The sequence below is a fragment of the Ascaphus truei genome, chromosome 3, assembly GCF_040206685.1.
Source record: "Ascaphus truei isolate aAscTru1 chromosome 3, aAscTru1.hap1, whole genome shotgun sequence".
Taxonomy (NCBI): Eukaryota; Metazoa; Chordata; class Amphibia; order Anura; family Ascaphidae; genus Ascaphus; species Ascaphus truei.
Genome location: NC_134485.1, coordinates 382,397,065 through 382,424,175, shown reverse-complemented (window position 1 = coordinate 382,424,175; position 27,111 = coordinate 382,397,065). Strand labels below are relative to the sequence as shown.

The 27,111-nt window shown below is 43.1% G+C and overlaps 1 protein-coding gene across 4 annotated transcripts in view; it reads right to left on the bottom strand.

The window, feature by feature from the left end:
* ALKBH8 (alkB homolog 8, tRNA methyltransferase) overlaps positions 1-27,111 on the bottom strand; it is a 77,785-nt gene that overhangs the window by 7,762 nt on the left and 42,912 nt on the right. For all 4 annotated transcript variants that reach the window (XM_075592372.1, XM_075592375.1, XM_075592373.1 and 1 more), the window contains exons 8-10: positions 16,384-16,490; positions 14,290-14,441; positions 11,859-12,118 (exon numbers count right to left, since the gene is read on the bottom strand). In XM_075592372.1, coding sequence (XP_075448487.1) covers positions 11,859-12,118; positions 14,290-14,441; positions 16,384-16,490 — 519 coding nt within the window. The remainder of the gene's footprint in view (positions 1-11,858; positions 12,119-14,289; positions 14,442-16,383; positions 16,491-27,111) is intronic.

Below are 27,111 nucleotides of genomic sequence, written 5' to 3'. Positions count from 1 at the left end.
ATATACACACACACACACATACATATACACATATATATTCTGACACAATAACCCACTGAGGTCCCCATCTAATACCTGGTAAAATGTATGGCCTTCTTCTCTGTTCTGTATGTTAATGAAAACCAATGTACACTAATAAGGTGACAGAAAATGTATACATTAAAAATTTTTTATTGTTTACATAGCTATCGTCCATGTACTGTATATACCCCGAGTGTGCTGTAATGCTGACCAGAATCTAAGGATGGTCTACATCTTGCTTATCTTCATCTGTTCCAATACCCATAACAAATGAGGTAATACATTTGTGGGTGGAGGGAGATGTGGATATGACTTGTTGTGCACAGTCTTCTCTCATTCATATTTATTCACACAACGTGTACCATGTTAACAAATCTACTATTTATACACCACTACTCCTACCCCAGCTGCAGATATGAGAACAAGCAATCATGACCATCACCAGCAGCATCAGCGTTTACATAAACATTTTGTGTTTCCACTATCCTTCCATGGGACTGTAAGGTCATTGGATAAGGGGCTAGCTTAAACCAGCAATTGAAAAGGCGATTCATTTTTGCAAATGGTTTTTTTTTTTACATAGGTTTGAAGCTGGGGGTCTCTGGAGCAGAACCCCATTCATTTCAGTTCTGAGGACCTCCTGCTTCTAGATAGACCTTCGTATGGGGTGCCGGTAGCAGCTCCAGCTGGGATAGCTGGGGTTTAAAGCTCCCGTCTCACACAGGCCAATGGGAAGCCGAACCGCATGACGTTATGGCTTCCTATTGGCTCGCAGGAGCTTTGAAACTCCGCCATTACGTGAACCCTGCTAGCCGAGCGGAGTGGCTACTGGAATCCCATATGGTGGTATCTATCTAGGGAAGAGGGGGTCCCCGGAGCTGAAATGAATGGAGTTCAGCTCCAGAGACCCCCTGCTTCAATCCTATGTAAAAAAAAGAATCGCCCGCCTGGACTTCCGCTAACTTTTGTATCAGTGTGTATAAACTGTTAGTCTATTGCCTCAAACCCACATGGTATAGTCCTGCCGTATAGTGTGGCACATTATTAATGATGTATGCATATAAGGAAAATACATTTTATACTTAAATGTTTCCATTCGAGCTTTGGCAGCATGGTGATGTTCTGCATGAAAAACGACATTGTTCACTCAGATTGTATTATGAAAATTAGGTAGAGACCAAGAACATATTGAACATCTTTTAATCCTTGCACTATCTATTTTTTCCTAACTGAATTCAAAGTAGTTCAGAGCATGGACTGACTCAGCTACAGTAATTCACTGTAACAAACTCAGATGGCTGCAAAATCCATGTTGTTGCTGCATTAATGGGGAATGTTCAAGTGAGTTGAGAAGCCAAGTAATGAACCAGAATTGCCAGTCAGACATAGGAAAATCATATAAATGTGACAGTCTGGGCAGGAATCTTTCAAGTTATAAGACAATGACATTAACTACATCAATACAATGTAGAACATTGAACAAAACAATAATGTAGAAAATGTTCTTATAACGTGAGCCAAATAAAGGGAGAAAAAATTACCTAGAGTGTGATTTTAACACACCGAGAAATGTTAATGAATTGTAAACTAATTGAAAGGAACAAAAGCATATTAGCTTGTAATTTGCATCTAAATTGCATGAAATAAATCTGAGCTCAGGCGAGCTTTCAGTTTTTTTGCCTCTATCCAAATACGAAAGATAATGCTAAAGCAGGAGGGGGTGAGTAATGGGCCTCAATTACAGTTCACAGGAGCTGTTAATTATGGGTTAGTGGCTCTCATTTCTATGTCACTCATGACCATAACACAGCTCCCTTCTCTGTGTTATTTAATCACAATTGATATTGTAAATTATCCTCAAAAGATGTAAAAAATATATATAAATGTGTGATAGTGAGTGACCTGGCTGTGTGGCTGAGCTGTTACAGATTCATTCCACATTCTTATCCTATAGCTCTAAAATATGTTATTACAAATTAAGTTGTGATTGGGAACTGTATTTTGTAAATTGGTGAAATGTAACATACATGTGAGATTGACTGAATTTGCTTCAATACATATAACGGATTGGAACAGGAATAACTGGTTTTGTGTGTGATAACTCAGGGATTTGGGTTTTGAGTTTGCAGGGATTTTTATAGTTACACACGTCCATCAAGTTCAAACTATGCTAAATTTAGACGACAGATACTTAATCCCAGGGGGTTACACAACATTTTCTGGGGGGCGGCACAGCGTGGCGCAAACAGAGGACCCGCGGTCTTCCCCACAACATTTAAATGTCAGCGGAGTGCACAAGGCCTCTGTATATCCCTTACCTTGTCTACGGCGGTGTCTATTAACGCGTCGCCATGGCAACGCGGAGTAAAATGCCGCTGCTGGGTCATTTGACAACACAACATCAAGGTAAGGGGGGGCAGCAGCAGGTAGGGGGCAGACAAAAACGTTTGCGTACCCCTGCTTTATCCTATATTTGTATTTACAGTATATTCCAGAAGAAGGCAAACAAAAAACCCCAGTGACATATCATCCAATGATGTCTCATAAGGGGGAAATAAACTCCTTCCTGACTCCAAGAATTGGCAATCAGATTTCTCCCTTGATGAACATCCTTCCCTTGTTTACTTATTTGGTATATCCCAGTATACCTTTCCTTTCTAAAAAGACGCCCAACCTTTTTTTGAACATATCTCTTGTATCTGCCATCAGTCTCCATGGTTAATGAATTCCACATTTTAACTGCCCTTACTGTAAAGAACCCTTTCAAGGTGCCAATTATATCTGCACTTACAGCAATAATTTAGAGGGTACTGATCCCTTTAGTTATGTACTTATATTGTGATGTCTACTGCTCTATGTAACTATGTACATGCTATACTACTGTATCACTGATAGTGTTTATAACACCATACTGTACACTATACACTAGTAAGGGATCTATATATATATATATATATATATATATATATATATATATATATATAGTGCAGAATAAATGAGTTCTTCAGTATTAGGTGAAACCTTTTTTATTGGACTAACAATTTATGTCATAGGACAAGCTTTCGAGAGTTCTCCTCTCTTCTTCAGGTCAAGCAATACTGATATACAAAGGATTCAATGGCTAATACAGTGTAGAGAGAGGAAAAAAAACAACAGATATTTACTGTAGATAAGGTAAGGTGTTTGAAGCCAGGGGACAGTGTCAAAGAAAGGTGGGGAGGGGAAGGGATGCTGGGGGGGAGAGAAAGTGTGGCTAAGAACAGAGGCAAGCAGGATAATTACAAACAATTTTGATAGGGTGTGAGAAAACCCATGTCCGCATTAAGTCCTTTGGTTTTGGTGTCAAAGAGTCTTATCATTCTGAGTTCAAATGTTTTCCGTTCTTGGGTGCTTTTAAACATTCCATTGAGGATTTTGATTTTTAAATCATTTATGGAATGATCTGGTTGTGAGAAGTGATGCCCCACAGGTGAGCAGTATCTTCCTTCTTCGTGATGGAGTATAGAGTGTCTGTGCATATTCATTCTTCCTTGTAGTTTTTGGCTGGTTTCCCCAATGTCGCAGCCTTGGTCACATTTGTTGCACTGAATCATATACACTATATTTCTGGATGTGCAGCTGTATGATCCTTTAACATTGAATGTTCTATGGTTGTGACTGGCTGTGGGATCTTGGCAAATGTGTTTGCAGAGTTTGCAGCGTTTGTTGCTGCACGGTTTTGTGCCATTATCCATGTCTTTAAAATTGTTGTGAAGTTTTCTGCTGACTAATTTCTGTTTGAGGTTTGGTGGTTGCCGGAATGCAAGAATGGGAGGTTTGGGAAAGATTTCTTTTAATGTCGCATCCTCTGTTAGCATGGGTTGCAGATCTTTGATTATTTTTCGTATACCCTCTAGGGTAGGGTTGTATGTGGTCACTAGTGGTATGCGTGTGGTAGGTTCTTTCTGTCTGTATTGTAGCAGGTGTTCTCGTGGGGCTTTTAGTGCAGATGTAATAGTTTTGGCAATGGTCTTTGGTTTGTATCCCTTCTGTCTGAACGATTCGGTCAGGGTTGTGAGATGCATGTTTCTGTCTTCAGTGTCAGAGCATATGCGGTGATATCTTATAGCCTGGCTGTGTATGATACCTTGTTTGGTATGAGTCTCACACCCTATCAAAATTGTTTGTAATTATCCTGCTTGCCTCTATTCTTAGCCACACTTTCTCTCCCCTCCCCACCTTTCTTTGACACTGTCCCCTGGCTTCAAACACTTAACACCCTACCTTATCTACAGTAAATATCTGTTGTTGTTTTTTCCCTCTCTCTACACTGTATTAGCCATTGAATCCTTTGTATATCAGTATCGCTTGACCTGAAGAAGAGAGGAGAACTCTCGAAAGCTTGTCCTATGACATAAATTGTTAGTCCAATAAAAAAGGTATCACCTAATACTGAAGAACTCATTTATTCTGCACTATCGCAACTGGACTAACACGGCTATTTTCTGATATATATATTGTGACAGAAACCAGGGGATGGTAATAAATTCCGTATATAGGGCTCCCAGGATACTAGACAGTTTCTATCCTGTTTGGCCTGGGAGTGCAGCCTTATAATACATACACTCCATCCCACAGTTTGGCAAGCGCTGGAACTGAGGGATGAGAGATCCAGACCAGAGTTTGTCTGCTGCCTGATTTCTGTCACCTGTCATGCTAATTAGGAATCAGGTATGAAAGACTGATTTCCTGTTTGCTCTGGTCTCCCCACAAGAGCCAGGAGGCTGGAAGGCTGCTGAACTACAGAGGGGAGAAGCCTCTTCCCCAAACAGGTTCAATCTTTCTGTTCATTTGTGTAAGACTGCAAAAGTACCGTGTTTTGATGTTGGAAGTGGAAAAGCCACTTCCAACCCTGAGTCAGGGATATCTAAGTTAAGTTATCGCTCAGGTGAGCAGCTTTTGTTTTGATCTGTTTTCTGTTGTATGCACTGTGGCAGTCTCAGTGCCTGGGACTGAATAAACCAGGCATAGCCTGTTTAAAGGAACAGTACGTGACGCCTCATCATTTAACCTACCCTAAAAGACCGTGTTCTAAACAGTCCCGGACAAACGACGGAGCCCCGGAGTAAGCCGTTTGTCACATATGGTGGAGAATGCGGGCAGAGCACTAGGGGGTCTGCGGGTTGAAGAACTTTGAAAAAAAAAAAAAAAAAAAAAGTTTTTTCATCCTCTGCAAAGAAGATGGAAGACGTGGTGGGTGCGCTGGTACGCAATGTCGCTGCCCAGAAAGACGTGAATGAAACCCAGCAACAGCTGTTAATAGCCCAGCAAGAAACTAATGCAAACCAGCAGCAGACGAATGCAGCCCTGCAACAGCTGCTAATAGCCCAGCAAGAGATTAATGCCAACCAGCAACAGGCGAATGCAAACCAGCAACAGACGAATGAAGCCCTGCAAAACGCGAATGCAAACCAGCAAGAGACAAACCGCTTGCTGAGAGAGGAGCAACAGCGGTTCGCTCAGGGCTTACAGCAGGAACTCGAGATCCTGAGGGGGACTATCAGTAACCTTCCACTGGCAGCGGCAGCCCCAGTTCCAAAAATGACCAGGGCAAGCCACTACCTTCAGAAGATGGGACCCTCGGATGATGTGGAAGCCTATCTTCTCACGTTTGAACGCACGGCACAGAGAGAGGGATGGCCAGAAGCTGAGTGGGCTGGTCTAATCGCACCCTTCCTAAGCGGCGAACCCCAGAAGGCTTACTTTGATCTAGAGCCAGCCGAAGCTAACGTCTATGCAAAATTGAAGTTCGAGATCCTCGCCCGCCTCGGCGTAACCACGGCTGTTCGCGCCCAAAGGTTTCACGCATGGTCCTTCACGATGGATAAAGCCACCCGAAGCCAGATGTATGACCTCATCCACCTCGCCCGGAAGTGGCTACAACCCGAGATCAACTCAGCCAGCCACATCGTGGAACGGTTGGTCATGGACCAGTTCTTGAGGAAACTTCCCTCTGCCTTACGCCGTTGGGTCAGTCGGAGTGACCCCCACAATGCGGATGAGCTTGTGGCCCTCGTAGAAAGGTACAATGCAGCAGAAGAGCACCCGCAACCCACAGTCGTGGAGCAACCCCACTACCCGAGGTTCCAGGACTCTTCCAGAGACGGTAAAAGGGTACCGGGGTTAAGGGGCGCTGAAGAGCGGCGACCACCTTCACGCAGCACCAGCAACAGTGGTTCGCACACTAAGGGCAATAGCCAACATGGGGAGCCGGGAAAAGGCTCTAAGTGGGACACAGACTATGTACCTAAATGTGTAAATTGTCATGAGAGGGGCCACACAGCAAAAATCTGCCCACTAAATGATGAGCCCATGCAATGCAACAGCGTGGAACCTTATTCGCTGTTGTCCCAATGTATGGGCCCTAGCCCAGAGGACCCCTTGAATAACCATCTGTGGGCATTTGTAAAGGTTAATGGTAAGAGGGTTCGGGCACTTCTTGACTCTGGGAGCATGGTCACACTAGTGTCCGAATACCTCTTGCCCATTAAGAAGAAACAGGGAAACAGTTCACAAAGAGTGGCAATTTGTTGTATACATGGGGATAATCATGAATATTCCACTGTTGATGTTTTTTTTGAAACAGAGTTTGGTTCTTTAGATTTCAAGGTGGGTATTGTACCCAAACTGGCACATGATGTGTTAATAGGGACTGACTTTCCCCATTTTCTAAAAATGTGGTCCCCCGCTCAGAATAGCGCCCAGAGTTCAATAGCGGACCATAACGAAGTATTAGAAGAAACAAATCCTTTCCCTTTTTCAGAAATGGAGGTTGACGAGGGCCCAAATAAGAAGGGGGAAAAGGAGGAGTGCTGTAAAATTCCCTTCCCCATCACTACTTTGGTAGGGAATACCCCAAATCAAGATGTTGAGCAGACACTTACCACCCCAGAACCGGATAAGACCCTCGCTGACCTAGAGGTCAGTCCTGGGAGTTTTAAGAAGGCCCAGTGGGAGGACCCCACATTAGCGGTAGCAAGGGGAAATATACGGGACCAGAATAGTACTCCTGGCCAACCAGATAAGTCACTTGCTTACCCCTACTTCGAGGTAGAGAACGACCTAGTATATCGGGTTGATAAAAGGAAATCAGTTACAACTAAACAATTGTTGGTACCACGGACATTCCGTAACGTAGTATTACACCTCGCACATAGTCATCCATTGGGGGGACACCTAGGGGTGGAAAAGACAAAAGAAAAGGTTCTCCGAAGCTTCTATTGGCCTGGGGTTCTGGCAGAAATTACGAATTATTGTTCCTCATGCCCAGAATGTCAGATCACCGCCCCATTCAAGGCGTACCGCAGCCCATTGGTACCCCTTCCCATAATAGAGGTACCATTTGACCGGATTGCTATGGATCTAGTAGGACCCCTAATAAAGTCTGCTAGGGGACATCAGCATATATTGGTAATATTAGATTATGCCACCCGATATCCGGAGGCAGTTCCCCTACGTAGCACCTCAGCTAAAAACATAGCAAAAGAGTTAGTAGTTCTGTTTACCCGGGTCGGGATTCCTAAAGAGATTCTATCTGACCAGGGAACACCATTTATGTCCCAAGTAACGAAAGAGCTATGTAAACTCCTAAAAATCAAGCATCTCAGAACCTCAGTCTATCATCCACAAACAGATGGTTTAGTGGAAAGGTTCAATAAAACCTTAAAGAGCATGTTACGGCGGGCGGTTGATAAAGATGGGAAAAACTGGGATTGTTTGTTACCGTACCTGTTATTTGCCATTAGGGAAGTTCCCCAATCATCCACAGGCTTCTCCCCGTTTGAACTATTGTATGGCCGACACCCAAGGGGCTTACTGGATATAGCCAAAGAGACTTGGGAACACGAGGTTACCCCTTACAGAAGTGTAATAGAGCATGTTGCCCAGATGCAGGACCGCATTGCTGCAGTCCTACCCATAGTGAGGGAACACATGGAGAAAGCTCAAGAAGCACAAAGGAATACATATAATAAGGGTGCTAGGGTCAGAATTTTTTCTCCAGGTGATAGGGTACAAGTTCTGGTTCCCACCGTGGAGAGTAAATTCCTTGCTAAATGGCATGGGCCATATGAGGTCTTGGAAAGAGTGGGAGAAGTAAATTATAAGGTAAGACAGCCAGGTAGGAGGAAACCTGAGCAAATTTACCATATAAACCTACTCAAGCCCTGGAAAGATAGAGAAGTCTTGTTAACCCTAGTACCCCCAGGTCCGTCAGAGAATCAAGAAACTGACCCAGAGGTTAGAATAGCTGAAACCCTGTCTGTTCATCAGAAACGAGAGGTTCAGAATTTAGTGAAAAGAAACAAAGAAATCTTCTCTATACGGCCAGGTAGAACTAGCGTAATTGAACATGACCTAGTCTCTGAACCGGGGGTCCGAGTTAACCTTAAACCGTACCGAATCCCAGAGGCCAAAAGAAAGGCTATAAGTTTAGAGGTTAAAAAAATGCTAAAACTAGGTGTAATTGAGGAATCCCAAAGTGGGTGGAACAGCCCTATAGTCTTAGTCCCAAAGCCAGATGGTACAACAAGGTTTTGTAATGACTACCGGAAACTAAACGCGGTGTCAAAATTTGATACTTATCCTATGCCCAGGGTAGATGAACTTGTAGAGAGACTGGGCAAAGCCCGATATCTCACAACCCTAGACCTAACAAAAGGGTACTGGCAGGTTCCCCTCACAGAAAGGGCAAAAGAAAAGACAGCCTTCTCAACCCCAGACGGCCTCTTTCAGTATAAGGTGTTGCCTTTTGGCTTACATGGAGCTCCCGCCACATTCCAAAGAATGATGGATAAAATTTTAAAACCACATGCTCGGTATGCTGCCGCCTACCTGGATGATGTGGTAATCCATAGTGAAGATTGGCAATCCCACCTTCCAAAGGTCCAAGCTGTGCTTGACGCAGTCCGGTCTGCTGGACTAACTGCTAACCCCGCTAAATGCACTATTGGTCTGGAGGAGGCCAAGTATCTGGGATATTCTATTGGCAGAGGTTTACTCAAACCCCAAACACTCAAAGTGGAGGCGATACAAAATTGGCCAAGGCCAGTTACAAAAAAACAAGTAAGGACCTTTTTGGGGTTAATTGGGTACTATAGAAGGTTTATTCCCAATTTTGCAACTAAGGCAACCCCACTAACTGACCTCACAAAAGCAAGAGGACCGCTAATGGTAAAGTGGTCCCCCGAAACCGAACAGGCCTTTAGAAGCCTGAAAGAAGCTCTCTGTGCCCAACCAGTGTTGGTCACACCTGACTTCTCCAAAGAGTTCGTAGTCCAAACCGACGCATCTGAGGTAGGGCTGGGGGCGGTACTCTCCCAGGAGTCTCAAGGTGAGGAGCACCCCATCCTTTATTTAAGTAGGAAACTAAATCCCCAGGAGAAAAATTACTCCATAGTAGAGAAAGAGTGTCTCGCAATAAAGTGGGCTGTAGAGACGCTCAAATACTACCTGTTGGGGAGAAAATTCCGGTTGGTCACAGATCATGCACCCCTTACCTGGATGTGTCAAAACAGGGAAAAGAATGCTAGAGTGACCAGGTGGTTCCTAAGCCTACAACCCTTTAAATTTTCTGTGGAACACAGGTCAGGGCACAAACATGGCAATGCTGACGGGTTGTCAAGGATGCACTCCCTAATATCCATGGTCGCTCATCCCTCGAGGTCTGAGCTGGGGGGGAGGATATGTGACAGAAACCAGGGGATGGTAATAAATTCCGTATATAGGGCTCCCAGGATACTAGACAGTTTCTATCCTGTTTGGCCTGGGAGAGCAGCCTTATAATACATACACTCCATCCCACAGTTTGGCAAGCGCTGGAACTGAGGGATGAGAGATCCAGACCAGAGTTTGTCTGCTGCCTGATTTCTGTCACCTGTCATGCTAATTAGGAATCAGGTATGAAAGACTGATTTCCTGTTTGCTCTGGTCTCCCCACAAGAGCCAGGAGGCTGGAAGGCTGCTGAACTACAGAGGGGAGAAGCCTCTTCCCCAAACAGGTTCAATCTTTCTGTTCATTTGTGTAAGACTGCAAAAGTACCGTGTTTTGATGTTGGAAGTGGAAAAGCCACTTCCAACCCTGAGTCAGGGATATCTAAGTTAAGTTATCGCTCAGGTGAGCAGCTTTTGTTTTGATCTGTTTTCTGTTGTATGCACTGTGGCAGTCTCAGTGCCTGGGACTGAATAAACCAGGCATAGCCTGTTTAAAGGAACAGTACGTGACGCCTCATCATTTAACCTACCCTAAAAGACCGTGTTCTAAACAGTCCCGGACAAACGACGGAGCCCCGGAGTAAGCCGTTTGTCACATAATATATATATATATATATATATATATATATATATATATATATATATATATAATATATATTTTTTAAACGTGTCCCCCTGGTCCCCAGTAAGCACCTTTACCTCTGCAGCGGCTGATGCGTCCGGCGGGTGCGGAAGTGTTGCGGGGGCGAGCAGTGCCAGCGGCAGCTAGGAGAGGCAATCGGATCGCCGGTGGCTCCCTTTGCAGGGTGCCGCCATTTTGCTAATGATCGCGCATGCGCAGCAAGCCTTGTAAGCGGTGGCCATTGCAACAAGTACTCCGCAGAGGAACTACAACACCCAGCATGCACTCTGGCTGCCAGACATGTGAATAAGCACAGCCAATAGGGCTACAGTATTCCCCCTGCACCACTATTGATACATTTGGCGCGCCAGGGAGCACGCCAGTCAGAAGACGGACCTCTGAGGAGCAGGTAGTGTCCAGGGAGCAGTGCTTCCCTGGACTAGGCCAGATTCACCCCCTTAGGCCACAGCTAGGCCCCGACTCACTGTAGCTTGTGGCTGCTATAGGGAAAGCCCATAGTTAGGAACCTTTCCCCAGTAGCTGCATATAATCAGGCACAGCACCGGTGAGACGCCACGTGGAGACTGCGGCCTATGATCTGGGACCAGATCATCTACATGGTAAAGATGGTAAGGCGATATCCACGCCGGAATTCATCCCACGCGGAGGCAGATACCATCGCGGATGACAACGTTGGATCAGGTGGATCCTTTTGTTCTTCTGCATTGCCCGGGGCTGGCGCCAACAGCTCCGCACCCTATTGGCTGCCTGGTACCCTGTGACCCTGCTGAGGCTCATGGGAATTGTAGTCCCAGCTCAGAGCCTCTTCTCTATTGGCCAGCCGTTCGCGCGCTTATACTGCGCATGCGCAACCTACCAGGAGCCTCCCGCCGCACATCTACACTGCGCATGCGAAAGGACACAAAATGGTGGCGCCCTGTACTAGCCGGGCCGCCGCGGAGCCTCCGGAGCGCTCCCTGCTCGGCCCCCACCTTCTAGACTTGTCAGCGGGTCTGCTGCTTGACTCCGGCGGCACCCGCGATCACCCACGCAGCGGAGGAAACGAGGGGAGGGCCAGGGGAACCCCATAACATTAATATAGGCTATGTTCACAGGGGTGCGGTCTGGGGATCAGTACCCTCTACATATAAGCATATACATACACCTAACTCTTTGGCCCCTTTGGAGTGATTCTTCAGATAACCTCACCAGTGACTATTATTACGGAGTGCTTTTTGTTCTTTTTCTATGATAGATATATATATATATATATATATATATATATATATGTGTGTATATATATATATATATCTATATATATATGTATATGCTAGATTTTATATTACTTAACCTTTATAAGAGTGAATGATTATTTATATGGAAAGTTAAAAGCAAGCAGATCTCTGAAATGGAAGTAGAATTACAAATATACGTTTTCACGAAAATAAAACAATCACATACTTACCATGTACAAGTCCTTGTTAACACCAAGATACTTTCCATTGCCACAGCCTATATCGGCCACTACAGAACCATTAGGTAAAGCCATGAGGAAGTCAACAATCCTGGGCCATGGAGTGTGTCTAGTGCTGCTGAAATGTCCAGCTATATCTTCATAGACCTTGTGCACGTACTCTTTTTCCAATGTTGTAGCCTCCATGTCACTGACTGAAGGTGGAATGTACTTTTTCTCCATTTGTTGGCTATCACAGACTGACGGAAAGGCTAGATGTGCACAGAAAAAAAAAATGAAAAATTATATTATTTTATATGTCCTATTAAGCACGCTTTTCCCAAGTGGACTCTTGAAAATGAAAACGCACCTTACTATGTTATCACATTCCATAATCATTTGTCCAAGTTGTAATGCCAATGAAAACATATTGACTTCATGGCCAATTATTCTGTGAGACATGAACTACAAGTACAGGTAAACCCCGTTATAGCGTGGTCCTCGGGGTCCACCCCGAGACCACCGTGTTAGTAACGGGGTCGCGCTAATTTAAAAAAAAAATGGCCGCCGCGCGCCTGTTCGGGAGGGAGTGAGGAGGGAAGGAAGGAAGAGGCCTGCACAACATGCGGCCCGTCTCGCCTCTCTGTGGGGCCCGCGATGACTCTGGCCGGGCACCAGTTAATTAAATAAATTTAAAAAAAAAAGTTTAAAAAAAACGGCGGCGATTCATCCCTCCTCCCTTCCTCCCTTCCTCCCTCCCTCCCGGAGAGGTCAGAGCATGAGGGGGCGGGGCTTAGTACCGGGGAGAGAGGATGTGCTGAGCTGATCTAAGGTCGTGTGTGTGTGTGTGTGTGTGTGTGTGTGTGTGTGTGTGTGTGTGTGTGTGTGTGAAAAACGGGCTGGTGGGGGTGTGTGTGTAAAACGGGCTGGTGGGGGGGTGTGAAAGAAAAACGGGCTGGTGGGGGGTGTGTGTGAAAAACGGGCTGGTGGGGGGGGGTGTGTGAAAAACGGGCTGGTGGGGGGTGGGCTGCTGACATGTGAGGGGAGGCGGTGGGCTGCTGACATGTGAGGGGGGGTGGGCTGCTGACATGTGAGGAGGGGTGGGCTGCTGACATGTGAGGAGGGGTGGGCTGCTGACATGTGAGGAGGGGTGGGCTGCTGACATGTCAGGAGGGGTGGGCTGCTGACATGTGAGGGGAGGGTGGGCTGCTGACATGTGAGGGGGGGTGGGTTGCTGACATGTGAGGGGGGGGGGGTGGGCTGCTGACATGTGAGGGGGGTGGGCTGCTGACATGTGAGGGGGGGGTGGGCTGCTGACATGTGAGGGGGGGGTGGGCTGCTGACATGTGAAGGGGGGGTGGGCTGCTGACATGTGAGGGGGGGTGGGCTGCTGACATGTGAGGGGGGTGGGCTGCTGGCATGTGAGGGGGGGTGGGCTGCTGACATGTGAGGGGGGGTGGGCTGCTGACATGTGAGGGGGGGGTGGGCTGCTGACATGTGAGGGGAGGGGTGGGCTGCTGACATGTGAGTGTATTGTGAGAGCTGTGTGCTGTGAGAGTGTGCTGTTAGCAGTGTGTGCTGTTAGCAGTGTGTGCAGTGAGAGTGTGTGCAGTGAGTGTGTGTGCAGTGAGTGCTGGGAGTGTCTGGTGCATGCAGTGGGAGTGTGCGTGCAGTGGGAGTGTGCGTGCGCAGTGGGAGTGTGGAATGGGAGTGTGCAGTGGGACTGTGTGCGTGCAGTGGGACTGTGTGCGTGCAGTGGGACTGTGTGCGTGCAGTGGGAGTGTGTGCGTTCAGTGGGAGTGTGTGCGTGCAGTGGGAGTGTGTGTGTGCGTGCAGTGTGTGCAGTGTAGAGTGTGTGCTGGGAGTGTGTGCAGTGAGTGCTGGGAGTGTGTGCAGTGTGCTGTGAGCAGTGTGTGCAGTGAGTAGTGTGTGTGCAGTGTGCAGTGAGAGTGTGTGCAGTGAGCAGTGTGAGCAGTGATTAGTGTGCAGTGTGTGCAGTGTGTGCAGTGAACAGTGTGTGCAGTGTGTGCAGTGAGAGTGTGCAGTGAGAGTGTGCAGTGTGTGCAAAAAAAATTTAATTAAATTTTTTTTTTTTTTTTTAAACGGGAGCCACGGGAAAACCGCGTTAACTTGTATGTGACTTTAATGCTGCAGCACCTCCTGCAGTCTATTTGTATACAATACATAGCGAATTCCATCATGAAAAGTGACATAGAAAACCCTATCATGAATAGTGCCATCTAATATCACGTGAGAAAAACACTTGGGAGTCAACACATTTGTAAACAACAAAATCCCCTGGTCCTGGAAATGCCGGCAATATTTGTTTTGCTGTACTCCTGTCATTAATGTGGTCAAATAGTCCATAAATATCCAAATAATCATATACATGTATAAAAACATCCAATAAGCTCCACATATGTTGTTAATCTAAGGCACTTACCACAGTCACATGAGCTTCGCCTTACTTTCCTAAAAGTGAAGGATGTCCTTGTGCCCCTCTTGTTCAAGGTTAGCTCCTCAGTATTCCCACTGATTGTTCCAACGTTCTGTCCTTCTGATACCTGAACTACATCAAACTTTCTTGGTGTGATGCTATTATAAAACAAAATAATGACATGGCACACTGTAGGGATAACATTGAAATTATTTTAACAATAACTATATGCAGGGTCCCAGTGAAAAGCTTTAGAAATATGTTGTTGTCTTTCAATAACAGGGTTATTATCTTTAACAAAAAATGCTTCCGTTCTCGAGAAAAGCATATTAAGCGCAAATATTTATAGAAAACCAATAATCTCCCGTCTACTAGTAGTTTAGACTTATGGAGGAACCCATACTGAAGGCTTTTAGCATGCCCTGCAATGCATGCTGATTTGCTTTAATGGCTCTTCTTCAGTGGCTGGTCCTCCTGTTAGATTGCCTGTCACCTAGTGAACATTATGATTCTGCTTCCAGATAATCAACACCTTTATTCACTCGCATAATCATGCTGAAACAATAGTAGTCAGTGTCATGATCGGGGTATGAGGGGTTAATGGGATCGGTGTATATGTTGATCTGCATCCCCCTGCTTCAGCAGAAAGGCCCCAGGTCTTAGATGTATTTCCCCAGCAGTCTGTGTTATATTACTATGTGTGTATAAATCATGTTGGGAGGGAACGGGTTAACCATATTGTCTATATGTGGATCTGCATTTCCCCGCTTCAGCCAAATTGTTCCAGGTCTTAGATGTATTTCCCCAGCAGTACTGTGTTATTGTATATATCCTGTTATCATGATATGGATATGAGGGGTTAATGGGATCTGTGTATATGTTGATCTGCATTCCCCCACTTCAGCAGAATTAATTGCTATGTTATGTATTAACATGGAGAGAGGGGTTAACTGTGTAGTTGTCATAATGTAAACCCCATAGAACCATATCTCTGTATGTGTTTGTGCTACAAGGCTGAAATTTGGATATGCTTTCCTATGCAACGAACACAGGTTGCATACATATTGTTAATCTGATTTAATATATGGGAAATATAGTTATGAGTTATCGCTGTTTTTACTATAACTTTGGATAGGTTTGGAAGCTTGCCAAATGGCCGCTTTGATATGTAATTGTACAATCAAAGGAGGCTACTTGAAAGGCTTTGTTGTGGAGAAGTTCCTCAGAGGTGAGAAAAAACTTGTACATCAATGGAGGTGACTCGCCTCATTGCATATGCAGCCAGATCTCACAGATGGGTACTAACCATTGTGACCTGTTAAAAGTAACACCCTACATGAAAGACCCCTGCCCAATAAGCATTTTTGCTAGACAGGATGGCAACGAAGGCATCATGTCAAAGTTTTTTTATAAATGGGCTGGCCAAGTAGCTACAGTGGAGGGTTGTATTACTGAGGGGCTGGGTAAACCCGGCTTCTCGCGTTACCTGGCAACCTGTGATTGGGACAAGATAATTGTTCACCAATAACTGAACTGCCATGTTAGGAATGGGAGGCCTGCATCTATATAGTTGCTTGCACCCCTTATTCCTGGGCTTGTCGTGCTTGTTGTGACCTATAACAACTAAGGAACTGCTATTCGGCTGAATATCTCCTTGTCCAACCCCAGTAAGTGTAAATATTTCTGTAATGTTATTTGCTTGACGTATTGTTTGTTCTACTCATAGGAAATAAACTCATTCAGTTTACTATATCCTAGTCTTGTTCAATCTGGCCCGGTTATTAGATATATTGTCTGTTCTCTCGTGACAGTCAGGAAGAAAAAAAAAGACTGCCTGCCTCTGTCCTAGTGGACTCCAGTTCTGATTTGGGTTGAGCTCAGAGGAAAGATGGAACTCTTGGTAAGGCCCATTCTACCAATTCTTTACTGTAAAACTTTGTTGACCATTAGGATACCCATGCCAAGTGAATAGCATATTTCTAACTGTTTCAACTGGTAAGCAATGCTTAATCCTGAACAAAATCTTAACAACCACTTGTGAGATGAAGCTTAATACTGCCAAGTTGCAACATGACATAAATCTGTCTTCATAATGCATACCCATGTGTCCATAGGTATCTAGATTCTCCACTCATGACCAGCAGACTACGCCGTGGAAGCATCACCGGAACACTACAGCCATTTGGATGCTTGAAATCCATCACAATCTACAAACAAATAATTAATTAGCATCCTGCTGCACATACATTTGAAGTTTGCTTAACAGTGATATAACGTTTCTTAGAAAATCAGAAATACACAATAAATCATACAAATGTTTTTGCAATTAGGCTGTGTCATTATTTTTCCTAAGGAAAGTAGTTTACCAATGCAATACCTTTTCGTCGGACCAACAGAGTTTATAGTACATAGCTTTTGAAAGCTCACAGGTTCTTCTTCAAGTCTACTGGGGCAGCACAATTGGAGAGCAATATATTCTTGTTACCAAGCTACCTACAGAATTTATCATACATTATCAGGAGCTAGGTATGCTACAGTAGGTATCAGAGGTGGGTAAATAGGAGAGGTGGGTAAATAGGAGAGGTGTGAATGGTGTTGTGCTAACACCTTCTCTTAAATGTGGGACAGGAAGTGGATTCAATGTGCCAAACACAGAATCTTGATTTAAGACATTGTTTCTGGAATCCCAAAGTTAGATATATTTTAATTCCTACTTCCTTCTCTCCTGCGTATTTGTACATTTTCCGTTTAGGTATCAAAAGCTCTGTAAATGGAGAAAAAAAACAGCACACAACTCTCACAGTGAAGTAATGTTTGTAATAAGCACAATTGTGAATGAAGAGTAAGTATTGTACGTACATCAGAACAGTTCTTTAACGCATTTCATGTTACATAGACATGGGTTACCACACTGGGGATCGGTCAGTAGACACTGTTGCTGAGGTAAGTATAGCTGATCTTGGTGGGTAGTCAGAAACATTCGGGGGACATGGTACTCGTATGGCAGCAAGCACTGGAACATCTTGATGTTAACAGCGGCACACAGACCACGTTTATGGGGTTGGACCCTGAACGGCGATTCTCCATCAATGTGGTCTGTGTGCCACTGTTAACATCGAGGAGACAGTATGCCCAAGTGAAGACCTTTTCAATGGTCCTGTAGCAATGCATATCAATTTTTGTCTCCAAGAATGTTGTAATGTTTAATAAGTGTATGTTCTTTTGGTATAAAACAAACAAACAAACAAACAAACAAACGCTCTCAGTGATAAGTGCTCAGTTAATAGGAACCTAGGTGGAAATAGAATAGATAATGCAGCTCCAATCTTCACAAGGACTGTGTGTTCAGTATACAAAAGTATATGGTTTCTATAGTTGGTGAAGCGCAAATCCGTAACCAAATTGAAAAAGGGGTCAGAATGAACTCTGCCTCAGAGAATTCCTCCTCCATGTCTTCTGTGGTAATCTCAGAAAAAGAAGAGGCAGGACATAGTAATGTCATGCACAATATAGTCAAAGATAGTAACATGTGGCAATCCCACTCACATGTTAAGAACAGTGCACTATGAATGATAATTATTCCTTGTGACGGAGCGGCCTGTAGGTGAGGTCAGGCAGACGCATAGACACTGTGTAAACCCTAACTGTAGTGGTTTTATTATCCACCAGGCAAACGAACATCATAGGTACTGTCCCTCTAAGTCAAAATAAAAGATAAAATAAAGATCTATTCCCATTTAGGGAAACTAACTCAACTTATACTGCATTCCCTTTCTAACAGGGCAGCCAGCTAATCTGGTTCTCCGCCCAAAACATGTGCTCCACATACAAAGTATACTAAGAAAGTCTTATCTGTATTGCAGCTCCAACAATAAACAGGAATGCCGTTTCCGGGGAGCAGGCTGTGTCCAGCTCATAGCAGTCTTTTCACCTGGGATTGGGGTCCCAGCAGCAGAGCTCCTCACAGGGTTGGGGGACCAGAGCAACAGCCAGGGTCCTTCCTAGCTGGGAGAAGTATCTCTACCCTCCTGGAGAAAAACTAATATATATTCCACTTATCAGCTGGCATATTCATAGATTGCTACTCACCAGTGCGGACATTGTTTGTAACATATTATTATCCCATTTATTTTATTTTGATTTGTACCAATAAAATTAGTTTTTATATTCTCTTCATTCAATTCCACATTGTATATGTTTGGGGTACTCTTCCAGTAGAGTATCATTTATACCAAGCTCCAACCACTAGGCTACTGCACATTTATTGACCAATTAATTTATAGGTGTTTTTAAGTGCATACCATTTGGGGTCTTCTTGTATAACTCCCTATACCTGTAGGTGATCACTTGAGTCTAGGCCCAAAGTTCATATTTCCTGTCTTGCCTTCATAAATGTTCTGGGCAAGTTACCCGTCTATCAGAACAAGTTCCTCACCCCTTCCACAGGCAAAACTTATCTGAGTTCTGACTCCAAAAGACTGCTCATTGTCCAAAGGTTCAACAAAGTATCCAGCCGCACCTCCTTCTCTTACCGTGTGACCTCACAACTTGAACAATCTACCAGAGACTCCCAAAGCCACCACCGGTCTAAGTTCTTCCAAAACTAAACCTGTCTCACATTTTAATCTGATCTGTAACTGGTACATACACCTATAACATATATTATCTTTAACTGTTAATGCAATGTCTTTAAATATAATGTATAACCCCGTTCATTTAATGTATCCATGTATTATCATCATAACTCTGTGCCCAGGACATACTTGAAAACGAGAGGTAACTCTCAATGTATTACTTCCTGGTGAAACATGTTATAAATATATAATTCCTGAAGAATGTTTGGAGTTGTCATTTTCCATAATAAACAGATAGGACAAATCACCTATTTTAAATTCAACAAAAACTCGCAAGCAATAAAGTAACTCTGCCACTGCTGAATCACACCTCCTCGTGACATTTTGGTCCACAATAGATATTTCCAATTATCCCTTATGTTTTTACAAAATATCTTTATTCTCTGAGGTGGGGGTGTAGAAAACAGGAGTGGCGCTCTCTAACAGTGAAGTGCTTTATTCTGATGCCCTGTGCTCCCTTATTTCTTTGGATTTATTCTCTGAGGTGACAGAACCAATAAGGATCAAATGTCACACTTGTCCATGGCAACGTGGATTATGATTGATGTTCAAAAAATGTATAGCTACAAAACCTACATATGATGATAGGACACATTTGTCTGGGGTCAAGGGCAAGAAAATGCCAATATCTCCAGAGCCTGAATCTTGTTATTGAGGATCCCAGCACTTTGTAATTAATGCATAAGTAATGAAAACATGTAGTGTTTACACAGTGGTGCAGACCTAAGTCTGGTGAGCTCACATTTCATATTTCTGTTCTTTGATGCCGTTTTAATTTCAAGCAGGCTCTGTTGTTCTGTACAATTGTTTACATGTGTTCTGCCATCTACATCCCTTATAGTGTTACTTCCTGTCATGGTGACATTACTATAAGTGAATGACTGAGAGGAAGTGGAAAGACTACTTAGCCTGTGGTTTACAGGGCCATCAAACAAAATACAGAAGTCATTATTTAAAAATTAAGGCAAATTCAGAGGGTATATCTATCGAAGATTTCCTGCTGCAGGATTAGTACAATGAAAAAAAGAGACATGTTTTACCAAACAAAATATATCATTTTCCCTGGATACAGTTGTAACCAGACTTACTATTTTCGGTGCAGTGCAAAACCAAGTTTAAATGCCCGGCATTTATTTGCATCTTGCAGATCCGCGACACAGCTGCAAAATTGAGTTTTGTGGCTGCCGTAGTACTCTCCAGTAATGATAGGCGGTGCTAGTGTGTCTTTAATCTAAATCCAATATAACCAAACCCTTATTCCCATAGAAAACTTCAGATGACAAAAGTATTTTTAAAGAATTACATTTTTATTAGCGGAAATTAGAGCTTAGAGATAAATAAAGACTGTGAAATAATACAATCAATAATAAAGTCTTCTAACAATAATACAATCTTCTTCAACTGACATCATCTTCTGGCTGTCTCTTGTTCAGTTTCGCCTGAAAAATAATTGAGAAGAAATAGATGCATTAATTACACTGTACTGCTGTGTCGGTGCACATGTGTGTTCTCCATAAAATGTATGAGAAATGTATATGTGTTCCATTGAATTTGTGCGCATACGAGTTACAGCTATTGCTAATTGTATGGAACGCATAAATTACCTTAATTATCCATTATCGCTGGATGTGTTTCCTACACAAACAAGGTGTTGACGTTAATCAGCCTACCGAATCTGCAAATAAAATCTGAAAACAAGGATTCAACAATGACAAAAAATGAATGACTATTAAAAACTGTATGTACTCAAACACTTCATATTTTAGTCATCAGTTTTACTTACTGATTAGTCCAGGCCACAGTCCTCTGATACCATAAAAGTCCATTGTCTTTCAGTGTTGAATTCTGCAGGACTGCATTTATACTGCTTCCCAAGTTCACCTAAAAGAGCTCTCCTGAAATTGTTAGGAACACTGTAGCCTTAAATAAAGCATAATCACATGGTTTTGAAAGATTAGCTGGGCAAACCAACTCGGCTATCCTGTGCCATGTGTAACATAGCTTTGCAAAGTTTCCCCTGGTATTATTGAAAGTGGGAAGTCATCTACTGGATCCCCACGGACAGTGATACCGATGTGTCTCTGCCTCCGTGTAGCTGCATGTGTGCTTTGGAAAACAGGCACAGATAACTGCTCCGGGATGTCACTTTCCTACAGGTCTGTCTCTGTAGCACGGGAGTTCATAGCCACAAAAAGTAATCATCGCTGTCTGAGTTGTTGTGTTTGCTTCCTACCATCTGGGTATTGCATGGAGGCACGGAGGGGAGGGGACGGGTTAGGTTTCCTCCAGATGTGCTCTTTCCTGTGTACCCATAATTGAATAAGGGTCCTTCATGTCCCTCACCATTTGGCCCACCCTGTACACAAGATAAATGTTTCCTTCCATTGTGTTCAGTCTCTGATCCAGATGCGGTGACAGGGCACGATCAGTGACAGGTCTGGCCACAGGTATATCTTTTATAGCGGTATCACAATTCTCCATTAGAAATTCACTTGACATTGCCAAACTGCGTCTGTTGTTGCGGCAAGGTCTGCTAGTAGTGTGCTGTCTGCACATACAAGGGATTATTGCAAACATTGTTCTGACCTCAGCCATGGTGCCGGTGTTGTGACATCCAGGGCATCTAGACATATCTAGAAATTCCATGTGACATTGTTACTTTGTATAGAAAAACGTGCCGTTCAACGCGGGCATGGCTAACGACATGCAGTACGCCATCTGCCGGACACATACTGAATTGCAATTACTTAAATAAACCTCACGAATAATTCTGCCGGCTGACCGTCGCCGGCCTGCGGTGAACAAAGTGTTGCCACGGCTTGAACCTTGCGCCACGTCACTGTACCTAACACAGTAAGCCTGGCTACATCTGTAGCTCTATTAATATAAGATGCCTCAGGAAAGCTCTAATGCACAAACTCAAAAAAGGTTATGAATGAAGAGAAACATTCTAGACTGTTAATAGATGAGGAATTAGTAATTGTTGCCTTACAGCATCAATCTATCCTATATCATCTATAAAATAATATAACGTATTATAATAGGACACATATAAGAGGTTGGGTCTGTATGCGGAAAACAGCCCTTAAGAACGGACACGCACGAGTGTTAAAAAGGCCACAGATGACAGGTGAAGGACTATAGTTTGATGACCACTGGTGAATTCTGTGATCAGCCGTTTCTTTTCCTTTTTTCCTAAAACATTATTTTTGCTGTGTTTACCCCTCGCTTATTGTACGTCACCGGCATTATTAGTTATCATGGCAATCTCTGCTATACAGTATGTGTGAAAAGTAGCTGCAGAATATTTCCAGAGTGCAACTAAATAATGCAGAACAGTTTACAGCACTTGATTACTGTGTAATTCAACATTACTGCTTCACAAAGAGAGCACCTAACAATATCACGATGGAAGTGCTAATTACCACTTCAAATAAGTAGGGCGAGTGCCTCGGTCACAGCTAACAGTCGTCCAAAAGGATTCATAGAGTATGAAGGAATCTAATTACAGCATCAAAGGATGAGTGGTAGAAGCGGTGCATAAAAACTAAAAAAATCTCTCCTCAAGCATAAATGAAACATTAACCTAAATTAGGGCTACCAACTTTCAAAAAGGGAAGCACAGATACCCATCAATGACGTCAATTGCAAATGTTCTTAATCTGTGTCACGTACGGCACACCTCTGAGCACAGTTGTTCCAGGCTCATCTCTTCAGTATAGATGGCGTCTCAGTCCCTGGCAAGTGCTGTCTGGGCGGAGAGTCACTCCTAATCTCGCGAGGCCAGATGGAACGCCAAAGTCGGTTCCGGGATCACAGACGGCGTCAGCAGATTCGCCGTGGAGAGGCAAAAAAACGTCTTGAGAGAGCATAAGCAGCAGTCAGCGGGACCACCCTACGCGTTTCAAAAGACTCGCTTTCTTCGTCAGCGGTATATACGGGTTGTCCCTGCTGACTCTGCTGCTTATACTCTCTCAAGACGTTTTTTTGCCGCTCCACGGTGTATCTGCTGACGTCGTCTGAGATCCTGGAACCGACTTTGGTGTTCCATCTGGCCTCGCGAGATTAGGAGTGACTCTCTGCCCAGGCAGCACTTGCCAGGGACTGAGACGCCATCTATATTGAAGCGATGAGCCTGGAACAACTGTGCCACGGATAAGAGGGGATACTCTCTGATAAATCCACTGCCTGCTACCACTTTCCATCTGGTAAGTGGACCGTTTACCTATAGCAGTGGAGTCTATTGTGGGACTTATTCCATTGGGAGATTTTACACACATCAGTGTTACACCTATTGTGTTGTTTTAATAAATGTTTTTTATTTGATGCAGTTCATCTGTTACACGTTTTAACTTCCATTAGTCCTATTGTTTTTTTGTTGTTATTTGGCATCATCGTTGCAGTCTTGCAGTATTACGCTATGTATTTTGTTTGTTTTTATTTTTCATGTACATGATTTCATCACCTGTTGGAGCACATCCTGGAATCTGATTCATCTGCCAGTCCTGGTTGTATATTTATTCATTTTTTTAGTACATATATTATATATGTTTTAGGCGCCAGAGATTAATTCTTTTTCATTACACACACGTGAGTCACATCAATACATTCAAGCGCACATGGCGGACGTGACAAGACTAAGCATGACCGTCTTACCCCTAAACCTGAGCGACAAATTAATATCTGTTCCCCAGTGCCTGCCAGACCGCCCATAGCTGGTCTTATTGCGTTTGTCTCCCTACCATGAAGACAATATCAAAATTATATACGTCAGCATCGCTGTCAAGTCCCTGGTTCCATGTTTCACATCTTTGGGATGGTATAGGAAAGTCACAACTTGCTTCCAGCTCTGTCAAAACATAGGCTCTTATTTCTAGAATCGAATAAGCTTTTAATACTAGGCCTGCCTAAGGTGTTACCAGGCCATACACCATTACTTTGTAGTTTTAGCACACAACTTAAATCAAGGCCCTTTTTGCTCCCACGGATTCACGACAAGTCATAAACCCCAAAGATTGTATATATATTTTTTCACAAACGTTTTTATTAGGCAGTAGTTAGACAACAGCACATGGTATATACATAGCCTAATACACATATTTTTTTCAAAAATACAAGGAAGACAGGATAGAACATCGCCGAATACGGAGAGGCCTCTTGACCATAGAGTGGACCTCGACTGATAAGAAGAAAGGATTTATGAAAAACTCTCGTTCCTTATCAACTGGGCTTAGAGAACTCGGGGCTGGGGGGGTAATTAAGGGGTCAGTCGAGAAGGAGGCCAGAAAAAGAAGAGAAAGAAGAAAGGGGGATGGGGGAGACAGGTGGGGGGGAGATGGTGAGGCTGCATCTCACCCCAGCTGCCGGGAGCCGATATCCACCAACCAGTGGTCAGATCTACCGGGTCCAGCCAGTCACAATAAGGGGATAGTCTTTGGGTCCGAGTCAATATCTCAGCCACGGGTCCCAGGTTTTATAGAATCCCGAGGTGGATTGCTTTAGGAAAGCTGTCAGTTTTTCCATTAGCATGACCTCATTGATCCTCTTTTTTATGGTTTGTTTGGAGGGAGGGGACACTTTCCTCCAGGAGGCTGCCACGGCGCATCTCGCCACCGTGAGGATGAAGGAGATTAATTTCCTTACTGGACGGTCAATTTCCTCAATTGGCCTAGCCAATAAGTAGGTCAGTGGATCAATAGATACGGTGAGGTCCGTTACCTCTTTTATAAGGGTTTGTACAGAAAGCCAATATTTCCGAATTTCTGGGCATGTCCACCAAATGTGGGCCATGTCTCCTCTTTGTCCACAGTCTCTCCAGCATAAATCGGAGGCCAGGGGGTAGATTTGTTTTAATCTCACTGGGGTAAAATACCAGTGAAATAGTAAAAGATTGTATTTTTATCCCCAACTGATTGCACCATTAACTCCTGAAGCACCAGATAGATTAAAATACAAAATAAAATCTAATTCGCTCTAAGTCTCTTCAGGCCTCCTACATCCAGGGCCAATTTCTTTGCAGAAAAAAATATGAAAATGTGGTTTTTGATCTAAGTGTCCAGTTGTACCTTTTAAATTGAAAGGGACTGTATATTTACTCAGAAGATATCCTCGGATGTATGAATCATTCTGCAGAATAAACAGGAAAACAGAGTAACATATCGCAATATGTCTGTCCTCTCACAGAAACTATTAGCTCTTACAGGTGTCTACTCACACTATATAATTATTTTGATAGAGTATGTATGTGTGTGGACATCCTTTCTCAGAAGGCTTCTAATTCTCTCTTATTACATTCAATTATATTCATAATGATGCAGCTTATCCCCATAAATAAAAGAAATATACATATGGTGTAAAAATTTTAACCAATTTAATATGCACGCCAGACCAAGATTAAACTTACAAGGTTTCTGGTCCATCGGTGACCTTTTAAAATGCTGTAATGTACCATTCTTTTATAGATGGGGCTTCGTGAGCTGCATCATTATGAATATAATGGAATACACAAAGAGTGACCGGATTGCTCACCTTGCATAATCCGAAGTAATAAATGGTATTAATGATAAGAAGCAATGGTGCATAGTGAATATATAAACGTGAATATACAATGTGGATCCAAGATAGATCAGAATTGCACTCATGCGGATATATTCATAAGGAAAGTATGGGACTAGGCAGGTCCCTGAGACACAATATCTCTATCAAGCAAGTCATGGGACCATAGGATCAGCTACACTTAAAATAAAATAATACAATTTTATTACATCAAAACAATATACTGTACACGATGTGATAATATTTATGTGAATTCTTAAAATCCCACAAAAATATTGTATATATAATTTTTATATATATTTTCTTATTTGTGTGTACACACACACACACACACACACGAAAATATATATAAAAATTAAAAGTCTGATTACCTCAGGGGCAGTTACTTTAAGAGTGACACACCAGGATAGATAGGGTTGTACTAATAGCAACGTGTGGTAATCAACAGAGAAATTAACTATATGAAGAGTAAGCAAGTATTGTATTAGCCAGACTAGCTAATGGTAGCCCATTTACCAATATTCACTAGACGGTGACTGTGATAGGCATACCAAAAATGCACTAGTCTGCATATATATTTGATTATTTGTATATACTGTATATGTTTATCACTAGTATTCATACATTTTTCAGTCTGACATTTATTTTACCTATTAAAAGTTATTTTTTTTAATTATCACTACCTCATCATTTATTTACTCAATTGAGTGCATTATACAGTGCTTTTCTTTTTTGCTACTCCCATATGTCTATTCCTGTTTTGCACCTTTTGACTATCTGACTATATGTCTCCTCTACTTTGCTAGCTGAGCAAGGAGTGTCTCTCCTCCAGTTTACAATAGGCACCTGTAAGAGCTAATAGTTTTTGTGAGAGCACAGGCGTATTGCGATATGTTCCTCTTTATTCTGCAGTATGGTTCATATTGGATATATTCTACGTGAATATACAGTCCCTTTGAATTTAAAAGGAACAACTGGACACTTAGATCAAAGACCACATCTTCATATTTCTTCTGCAAATAATTTGTCGCCAAGGAGGACTACATTTTCATACTTTAAACCTCATTCAAATAGTAGGAGAAAAAACAAAAAAACTATTTACTTTAATCCCATAGCAGACCCCTTTGCCAGTGAAGGAGTTAAAATGTAAGTTGGGGCATCCCCTGCAAATTCAGGGCAGTTTGTAACGCTAACCAGTTTAGATTCAGTCCGACATCTGCTTCTGCTCTTATCTCTTATGAGTGATTCCACCAAGTAGTGATTCATAATGCAAATGAAAAGATCATGAAGGCAGTTTTGCTTTGCATTACATTACCATCTGGCAGAAAAGATGTTACATGCGACTCACAGCAAATGTGTTTTCTTTTCGGAGTGGCTACAGAGGTTTAATTTAAGAGTGAGGCTATTTGTCTAGTAAGAGACAGATATTTAGGATAATTGCTTAATTTTCTTTTTTTTTACTCTCCGTGATTTAGTAATGGCTAAAATGGCTTTGTTCCGGCTACATTAACAAACCAGATTTTTGCATGGTCAGATGCATCATGTATAGAAAGATGTTCAATGAGCTATTTTCTTCCACCGGTAGCCCTTGTGATGTGGTTTTATTCCTGTTTTACTGGTCCCTAATGGATACGGTCAC